At 51.3% G+C, this 9,604-nt stretch overlaps 1 protein-coding gene across 1 annotated transcript in view; it reads right to left on the bottom strand.

The window, feature by feature from the left end:
* CFAP70 (cilia and flagella associated protein 70) overlaps window positions 1–9,598 on the bottom strand; it is a 23,448-nt gene extending 13,850 nt beyond the window's left edge. The window contains exons 1-10 of the mRNA XM_017741286.1: window positions 9,586–9,598; window positions 8,682–8,793; window positions 6,266–6,452; window positions 5,876–5,971; window positions 5,471–5,550; window positions 4,260–4,433; window positions 3,685–3,867; window positions 3,183–3,274; window positions 2,034–2,160; window positions 843–977 (exon numbers count right to left, since the gene is read on the bottom strand). Coding sequence (XP_017596775.1) covers window positions 843–977; window positions 2,034–2,160; window positions 3,183–3,274; window positions 3,685–3,867; window positions 4,260–4,433; window positions 5,471–5,550; window positions 5,876–5,971; window positions 6,266–6,452; window positions 8,682–8,789 — 1,182 coding nt within the window. The 5' untranslated portion in view covers window positions 8,790–8,793; window positions 9,586–9,598. The remainder of the gene's footprint in view (window positions 1–842; window positions 978–2,033; window positions 2,161–3,182; window positions 3,275–3,684; window positions 3,868–4,259; window positions 4,434–5,470; window positions 5,551–5,875; window positions 5,972–6,265; window positions 6,453–8,681; window positions 8,794–9,585) is intronic.
* Window positions 9,599–9,604: the final 6 nt, after the last annotated feature.

Raw genomic sequence — 9,604 nt, 5'->3', positions numbered from 1 at the left:
GGAAACTCCTTAGAGCAAGAAGCAACCCAAAGTATCTCGTGACAGATAAGTGGCACAGGACAAGCAGCACCGTGCAGCCAAAGGGTCATTATTCATGGCAGGGAAGCAGAACCCAGCAGACACACTTGTGTCCACCCCAGCTCTGCAGCAGCCAGTGGGAGCAGGGATCAGGAGAAGGGCTGGAATTCACCCGGCTCCGGCACCTGGACCGCAGCCCCACAGGGAACGTGGGTGGCAAAACCAGGCTGTGCATCTGCCCTCCTGAAACAAGCTCAGGTCTGTTCCAGGAGGGATAGACTGAGGGAAAATGGAGATGTAAGTGTCACTCTTAGTAACAGAGAGGGAAAAATGAGAAGACAAATAAACCTCGGTGAGCTAGAGCTGAAAGAGCTCCAGTGACAGCTTTTTTGGTGGTTGCCGGGGGTAACGCGATCCTTTTAAAGCCACTGTTTGCTCTTCCCAGCAACACAGCTCCCTTGCCTATCTTCCAGACTGGGGAAAGTGGAGCATGCTGGCATAGGAGGGAGTGAAGTGAGATTCAAAGCCTCTCTCAGCCCCCAAACCTGCTCACAGCCCCCCAGAAATCCCCTGCCTTGGAGAAATCTGCACCTAAAAGCTTGTATCATTATTTTTCTCCATCAACAGAAGGGCACTGACGGTTCAGATCCAGCTCCAAGTACCACACTGCCCGCTCCCAAACACCCTCTGTCCCTGCTGCCTGCTCCCAAATAACCCTCTGCCCACACTGCCTGCTCCCAAACACCCCCCTGCCCACACTGCCTGCTCCCAACCCCTCAGTGCAAAGCCAGCTGCAGAGCTGGAGCAGAGCCTGCTGCTCTCACCTTCTCAAACACCTCGCTGTCCTGGTAGCTAAAGACACGGAAGGCCCCTCGGATCTGCTTCACCCCAGGGCACAGCAAATGCATCATGTTGACATATGCCACGCCATGGAAGGCAATCTGCTTGTCCTCATCTCCCTGGAAACACAGAGCAAGGGACTGAGATCCTGAACAGACTGTTATTCTCCTTAAGGGAACAAGGTCACCAATCTCATTAAGAGGAGGCCACACAGCAAACTGATGCACCTGATGAGCCAGTGGTTCTGTCACTGGCACGCAGCCGAGACAACCTGGATGAACACACTGGAGTCATTCCATATGTAGAATATTAATTTTATCCCAATCCCCATGGGGCAGCTTTTCTCTCTAATTCCTGCACTCTGCTATTCCTCAGGATGGTCTTGTTGAGATACAGCTGGAAGATTATCAGCTGTGTGGTTAGAAATCCAGGTAATCCTCCCAGAGTTGTGCATCTCAGGTTGGACAGAAACCAAATGGCTTAGGAGGTGTGGGAGGCCTGGTGAGAAGAATCATCATCAGAGCTGCAAAATCCTGGCACTGGTGAGTGCTGAAAGGGATTTACACCAACTTATATGACTTTGCCCTGGAATAGATTAGGAGCTCTCACACAACCAGCTGCCAGGAGCAGAACCATTCTCTAAGGGGCTGTTTCTCTGCTCAACCCCCCTGGTTTAGATGCAAAAGCATAACTTACCTACAGCCCGAGAAAGAATGCATGAACTTCTTCAAGGTTTTCCAAAACCCCATTGGCTAAAGATCAGCTCAGTGAATTACTTCTAATTCTCTTCAAAGCCAGGCTGGACAGGTCTAGTGGAAACTGTCCCTGCCCGACACAGGGAGTTGGAAGGAGATGGAGTCGGAAGGAGATGGAGTCTGGGGTCCCTTCCAACCCAAACTATTCTGTGATTTTAAAAGGTACCCTCTCCCTGTCCCCTTTCCACTGAGCTACCACAGTCCATCAGTGAGAGCTATAAGGAAAAAATATGACGCTGCATCCATTTAACAGCCCTATAAAGCTGATTTTTCACAAAGCCTCCTGCTCTCTGACTCACTTTGGCTGCTTCAGGGATGATTTTGGTATCACAAAGGCCTCAAAAGGAAAATGCCTGATAATGCAATGCTACTCCACGGGCCAGACCCCACTTTTACCTTGACAGCTTTGCTGGTTTTTACCTTGTCAGCTTTGCTGGTTTTCCCTTTGCCACCTGAGGCCATGGACATCTTGCAGAGCTCCACGGGCCAATAGTGGCACTCGGCAATGCGCTTCTGCAGGCTGGGCACAAAGCAGATGCAGGATGCACTGAGGAGATGCAGAAACCCAGCTGGAGACCCCCACCACCCTCCTTTGTGCTCCAGCAGCCCCCTCTTGGGTCTGCTTCACCCTATTCCCTCAGCAAACACCCTCTGGCCATGGGTACACTGATTTGGGGCAGGATGGGTACATTTCCTCCTCTATCCACTGCTGTGTGCATTTATGGCACAGCCAGCTTTAAAACAACTGTGGGAGCAACACACCAGGTTTTTTCTCTCCCTCAGTTACTTCAGAAATGAGTAAGAAGGAATGTGATTAACTTTGGTATAAATCCTGAATTGTACGGAGCAAGTGGATCCTGAGCTTGCATTCAGTGTGGCTGGTGACTCTGACACCAGCAGGCAGGTGGATGGATGCGTAGGGAAAAGAATTTTAAAAATCAAACAAGATTGAAGGGAGTATTTCCCCACAAGGAGTAATTTGGCTGTGAAATGCACAGGCATGATTCAGCTGAGGCCAGAAAATAGCAGGATTCAAAGATAAATGGAACACTCATCCTGATCTTGAGCGGATCGGGAGCTGCTACAGGCAACACTTACCCAATAAAAAAGCAAATGAAGAGTGCCTACGTGGAGTGAAAGGTTTGTATGTGTTTGGGATTCAGTGAAAACTTAATTAGCAGCTCAGAGGAGAGCTGTGGAGACCACTCTACTCCATGTCTGCTCACCATAACTGCTGCCCCTTCCTTCAAACCATGGACGGACCAGCCCCCAGCCCCAGCTGCTGGCAGCAGGAGTGAGCATTTGTGGCCTGGAGACAGCAGCTCCAGCCAATTCATATTCTCTCAGCACAGCAGAACAAAGCTGCTGCCAGCAGTTCAAGGCAGTTCAAGAGCTGTTCCCTTGCTCAGGTGAACACTTGTGGCCATGAGACAGCCCCAGCAGCCATGAGAGGTGAGGCAGAGCCACAGTTTGACCCCAGAGAGGTCCAAGAGCACCTGCACGTTGCTGCTCCCTGTCTCAGATCATTCATCTGAGCATGTTCTGGGGTGGGTCCCTCAGGTCCCTTACACAGCCACTGCAGCAGCGTCCAGGTAACAGCGCCTTTCCGTGTCCCACACGATTCTCTTTGTGCTCTCTGCCTGCCTCCTGAATTCCCTGTCCTGTGAGAAACAGTGTGCAGTCAAAGCCAGGACAGCAAACTCCACAGCCTGCATCATCCTCAAAAATGTCCCCAGGAGGGAATGTGAGTCAGACAGAGGTGTCCAAGTGCCCATAGCCAGGCCAGCCCTGCTGAGAGGCTGACAGCCTTTCCTGCAGACATCATCAGCGTTAAGTGCCTGGCTCACAGGAGATAACACAACTCCCAGCCCAGCAGCCCAGTGTGGGTGTTTTCTGGGACCAGACCTGCCATATTCTCCCTTGGGATACCTCCTGCAGTGAGTCAGCATGCCTGCTGTCCCAGGGGAACCATCTCTGTGCTGGACACTGCACAGTGACCACCCATCTCCCTTTCATATCAAGTCTCTCAGTCCCTTCTGGTTCTCTTCCAAACCTGCCAGTCCTTTCTCACCTTGCTTCTGGTGAGGTCTCCATCCTCATCCTCATAGGGCCCACCAACAATGAAGGAGTTGGGTATGGCCAGAGCACCAGGGGCCAGGATGGTACCAAGGGGCCAGTTTTTGGGCCGGGGCAATGGTTCTTTTTCACCATCAGCCTTCAGGATGCCGTTCTGGAAGAGCAATAGCAATTCCTTCTAGAGAGACACAAGAAACAAAAGATTTGCCTTTCTAACAGGAGCAGGAGCAAGAGCCAGCTGCTCCAAGCTGGGATAACAAAGCAAAGCAACAGTACAGGGTGCCTGGCTTGGAAAATGCACTCCACCACACGCATGCAAAGAATGGAATAAAAATAAAGAGCCACGTGGAAAAAACCCTGCCAGTTTGAATCCAAATCTTTCCAAACAGACCTTTGTTTGTGTTAAAGAAACACGTCACGCCACAGAGACTCTGAGCCCTGCCAACAAAGGCTGCTGGTGCACAGGCACGGGAGCTGTGCACCCCACGTGCCTGGACACTTGTTCCATGGGGTGGGAGAACAACCCAAACCCAGCCAAACCCCCTGTCACTGTGCCTGGACCATTCTCACCTCACCAGCTGCTGGTATTTGCAAGCAAGCCATGTAGTTTTGCTGGCCTTCGACGGTAAAGACTCCAGGGACAGAATAAGCTGCCTCCATTGTGATGCTCAGGAGGTTCCCACTTGAGAACTGGGTGGCAGAGAGCAGGAGCTCTTTGGTGCTCACTGTCACTTCAAGGCCACCCTGCGAGACAAGGATAAAGCAGAGCCAGTAAATAGACAATTATAACTTGCCTGCACTTAGGGAGAAACAAGCAGAAACCCAAGGCCAGAATGTATGATGTTATCTTGTGCCTCATCTCCGATGTAAAAGAAAACAGCCCAGCACAGGAAAGGAATTTCAGGACCAATTTGGCTCAATTGTGGTATTTGTTTGTTTAAAGCACAGCCTAGCTGAGGTATGGCACATGCCCCAGGGGTCTCTTAAAATGAGCTGTGGAGAAAGAGGCAGGGTCTCATGAAAGGAATCACAGAGAAAGAACATCAAGGGTGGAAAATGATGCTTTTCCCCTGGTGATTCAGACAGCCACAGCTTTGCCTCTGCCCTATCTCCATGCTCTGTGTGGAGAGCCTTTAATTACCTGTCCCAGCCCCAGATGGATGGTGTGTGAGGGAAAACCAGCTGGTCAGCATTTATTACCTGTCCTCCCTAATGAGTGCCCCCCCACCTTGCTCACTGTGAACTCCTCTTAAACACAGAGCTGGTAATGGGATACCCACCCTTCCACTTCGCTCCCGGTGCTCACTGCAGGCAGGCTCAGGAGCAAAATTGGACACATTTTCCCAGCCTCATACTTCATTCCCTGTTTTAGTCACTGGGTACTTTGCAACCTGCTGAATGAATAAGGGCCTCGCAGGAAAGGCAGTCAGTTTGTACAATAATGGACTCAGACATTTTATCTGCAGAAAGGAAGGCTAATAAAGCTGGGCAGGTGACCCTGCCGTTGCCTTTTTGGGGGTTTTCAGCACTGTGCTTTCCATCTTTATTATTTTTTGCAGAGCAATTGGGTAGCTGCACACATTAACATTTCCCAGCACGACTTCACCTATCAGAGAGAAGTAGGGACAGACGTCAGAGGGAGCGGGAAAGGCCTCCAAGCCTGTAACATATAGGGCTGTACCACATCCGTGATGAGCCAGGCAGCTGAGTCATGTTCTCCCTCCCATTAAAAAGCAGCAGAGAGCTGAATGAGGAAAGGAACAGTTCCAAATTCCACATACCGTGGCCTTGGGGTGAAGCTTCTCTGATGAGGAGGCAGGCACTGCATACAAAGGAGCAAAGACCTTCAGTGAGCGCACTCCTGGGAAGAAACAGGAATGAGAGCAGCCTAAAGTGAGACCCTCTGCAAAGAATCATAGTCATGGAATGATTTGGGCTGGCAGGGACCTTAAAGATCATCTTGTTCCAGCCCCCTATCATGGGCAGGGACACCTTACATGAGGCAAAATCATGGTCTAACTCTGAATGCTGAGCTACCCTCTCTCCCCCCCGAGTCAGATTTTGTAGAGCTCTGAAGGTCACTTTGTCAAAAGGAAGTAAGTTGTAGTCAGGGGTCCATAAGCAGAGATCAAAAAGTGCCAGGGAGCAAGGAGTGGTCATGTAGGCTGTGGAATTTGATGCTGTACCTTGCAGCAGAGGTAGAAGGTCCACCACAGCTTGGCCAAGAGGAGTGATTTTCTCCGGTTTTTTCTTCTCCCTTGGCCCCACTTCTAGCACAGTCACTAGGGAGATAAAAAGAGAGGAGCTGGCAGAGTTCCTTGGACCAGCAGGTCAGGCACTGGGGAGGGTCTGTGTCAGCTCGGGCACATGCTCCTCTTCACCTCCCAAGGCTGACAAGCACAGCAAAGCCAAAGGAGCACCGGCCAACATGAAAGGGGATTCTTCCAGCTGGCAGAGATGGGCAAGAAGTGCTGAGAGCCTCCCACTGCTGCTGCTTTAGTGCTATTCCTGAAGCAGTGACTCCTGCAGCGACAGCACCCGGCTCCAGGGTGGGAGATCTGGCACCAGGTACTTACAGAGCAGTGGTTTCTGCACAATGACATCCAAGGAGTTGGGCCCCTCGGGGCTGCACTCAAAGCTGGTGCTGAAGTTGTATTCTGCTGTCCCACTTGGCAGGACATCAGTCTTGGGGGAGTCTCCCAGGACTTCTCCATTGTACTCCACACGTACCAATGTAACCAGCACGTTGCTTTTGAGAGTTTTCTGTCAAAAAAAGAGCTCAGTGAGCAGCTGGGTCTGCAGCAGCATCCCAGGATCAGAGTTCCTCTGGCAGCAGCTCAGGTCAGTGACCAGGATAGGGCTCGCTTGTGGGGGTCTGTTCTACCACAGGAATGGGGAAGAGAAGCAGAGCTCGGACCTCACCCTCCCATCTTTAGGAGGGAAATTTCCTGCTCCATGATGCCCCAAGGATTATCAGGAGCTGTGGCAGGGGGAGATAGAGAGGTCCAGGCTTCACCTCAGGAAAGACACATCTAAAACAAATCCCAAAATACTCCACTGATATTTCTGTACTTCCAGGAAGCTTGAGACCTTTGCTGTCTCCTAAGAAAGCAGCTCCTGAGCTAGAGGGATGAGCTCACAGGACACCTGTGCATGTCACATAGTGCAGAATGTCCTGAAATGGACAAGAGAAAACAGCCTTGAGTTGTGCCAGGGGAGGTTTAGGTTGGATATTAGAGAAAATTTTTTTCACTGTAAGGGTGGTCAAGCACTGGAACAAGCCCCCCAGGGAAGTGGGGGAGTCCCCATCCCTGCAAGTGTTCAAAAGACATGTGCATGTGGCACTTGGGAATATGGTTTAGTGGTGGCCTTGGCAGTGCTGGGTTAAAGGTTGGATTTGATGCTCTTAGAAGCCTTTTCCAACCTAAACAATTCCATGATTCTATGAAATCAAAGGAAGGGCTCCAGCAAGCTCTTTGGGAGCTCTGCAATTTGTTGTTACACCACCTTCATACCACTTTGCTTTAATCAGAGATGAGGAGATTCAGATTTTACTTTGAATTTCAAATGTCTAAACAGAGGGGCTTAAACAGGGCTGGAGAGGGACAGTGAGGGTACAGCATGTGGCACTGGGGTCCCACATGGGCAGCATCTGGCACCTGCACAGCAAAGGAAGTGCTGGGCAGCAGGTACCAAAGGGCTCCCTGCAGCAGAAACACGGTTTAGTTCTCAATGCACAGAGAAGTGGCTGAACACAAGGACCATTGTACCCAAACCCAGCTTTTCCTTAGTGCTGAGCCACAGGGATGCCTAACCCGCCCTCAGCTCCCTCTCTCCCTGTCACTGGGGTAATTAGTTGCCTGCTGGTTCTTACACAAAAAGAGATCTCTTTCACTTGGTTTTAATTTTCGGCCCTTCTCACTGTCTCCTTGAGCATACATCCTATGAATGGCTAAACAGAAGAATCCAATTAACCTTTCCCTGTACCATTAATTATCCAAGGCTCCTCTCTCATCCTTCTCTACATTGCCTCTAATTAAGCAGATTCCACACTTATAGCCAGAAGTGGATTCCACATTCTTACAGCCAGATTTTTTTTCATATAGTTGCTGTGATTATTGCCCTTTTGTAACCCCCCCTCCCTTCTGTACAGCCCTTTCTCACGGTGGAGCAATCAGAACCACAAAGCAACATTCCAGATGCAATCAATCCATGAGTCTTTTCTTCCCAGCATTGTTTATCCTCCTCTCACCTCATACCTCACCTAAGCTGCTGTTTGCTGAATCTATCAGTGTAAGAGGTACTTCAATACTACAATGTAAAAGCCTCAAGCAGGTGCTTTTGGATTGCTTTTTCTGTCTGCTGCTGGAGCAGAAGCAGGGATTTGCATTTTTTCTGCTTGCAGCAGGAGCTGAGCTTCTCCTCCACATTCCCTCCCAAATGCCAGTGCCTCTGGAATACTTTAAGGACAGCTGAGTGCATCACATGGAAATCACACCAGTGGTGGTTTCATTGGCACCAGCTCATAGCCTTGCACTGGATCCACTGCCTTTCTAAAACCAGAGCCACCCTACTGCTTTCAATATGATTTAAACAGCTGGAGCTGGGATGAAAATCTGGCTTTACTCCCAAGGTGAGGTCCTTTCACAGGTATTTGCCTCACTGATCACATTCTCCCTGTGTTCTGCTTAAAAAACCTGCCATTTACATACAGTTAGAGGAGGCAGGGAGGTACATTTCACCCCAGTATCTCTGGCCTGCTGCTAGGGAGGTGTGTTCCCCAATTTATGTGCCTCACAAGCTTTTTCCTCTGTGTCAACTCCTCAGCAGGGAGGAGGAAGCCACAGCGTGGCATTGCTGAACCTCTGATACCCCCACCACTCCTTCCTTTAGCCTTATCACCCCCCAGCTGCTCTCACAGGGGATCCCTGTGCATACAGAATTGCTCTGGCCTTGTTTATTAAATTAGTACAGATATTTTCAGAACTTTACCAGGTCCTGAGCCTTCACGACTGTGATCTCTACTGGTATTGGCTGTGACATACTGGGAAGAGATGCAGCAGCGTCCTTCCCACCAGCCAGCTCCGCAGGGACCTCCATGGCTCTGCAGGAGAAAGAATGAGGAAAGAAACATGAAACTGCTCCGTTCCTCTCCCAGATACCTCTGCAGGACACAGCAGTGCTGGTTGTGAGCGCTATTCAGGGCTTGGCTGTCAAAACACCATTGAAAGCACAGGGCTTTGGCAGTGACGAATCTCTCACGAGGTGCAGGGGGAGGACTGGGAAAAATGTAATGTGAAAATAATCCATCTCTGTAAGCTTCACTCAGCTGCAGCTCCCAGGAAAGGTTTGTTATGCCAGGCTGCTCTCAGCTCCCAGCACCGGGTACCTCCCTGGCTCTCTTTTACTCCCTGCTTAAGTAAATGGTGACCCTGTGGGCCCAAGGCCGGCAGCTGCCAGCCCGTCCCCTCATGGCTCCCACATGCCGTGGGGACCTGGCTCCATCTGTTCCTCAGGTTTGTGAATCCCTCCGGATTCCCTCAGGGCGCCCCAGGGACTCCACGGCCCCCTCGCCTCACACCCCCAAGGCCTGGCAGCCCCCTCAGGGCAGCACTGCTGGGCCCGGGGGTGCTCTGCCCCTGCTGTGCTCCTGCAGACCCTCACCGACGGTCCCGGGGGTATCCAGCAGCCCCTCACCCACAGACCCGGAGGTTCTCCTGCCCCAGAATGGTCCTGTAGCCCTTCACCGAGTGTCCCGGGGATCTCGCCGACCTGGGGTGCACCTACAGCCCCTGACCCACGGGCCTAGGGGCTCTGCTGGCCCGGGGGCTCCTGCAGCCCCTCACCCACGGGCCTGGAGGCTCTCCTGCCCCAGAATGCTCCTGCAGCCCCTCACCGACAGTTCTGGAGGCTCT

Source organism: Corvus brachyrhynchos, unplaced genomic scaffold (assembly GCF_000691975.1).
Source record: "Corvus brachyrhynchos isolate BGI_N302 unplaced genomic scaffold, ASM69197v1 scaffold58, whole genome shotgun sequence".
Classification (NCBI taxonomy): domain Eukaryota; kingdom Metazoa; phylum Chordata; class Aves; order Passeriformes; family Corvidae; genus Corvus; species Corvus brachyrhynchos.
The sequence above is the reverse complement of the archived record's forward strand: the minus strand, read 5'-3'. Positions and strand labels throughout refer to the sequence as shown.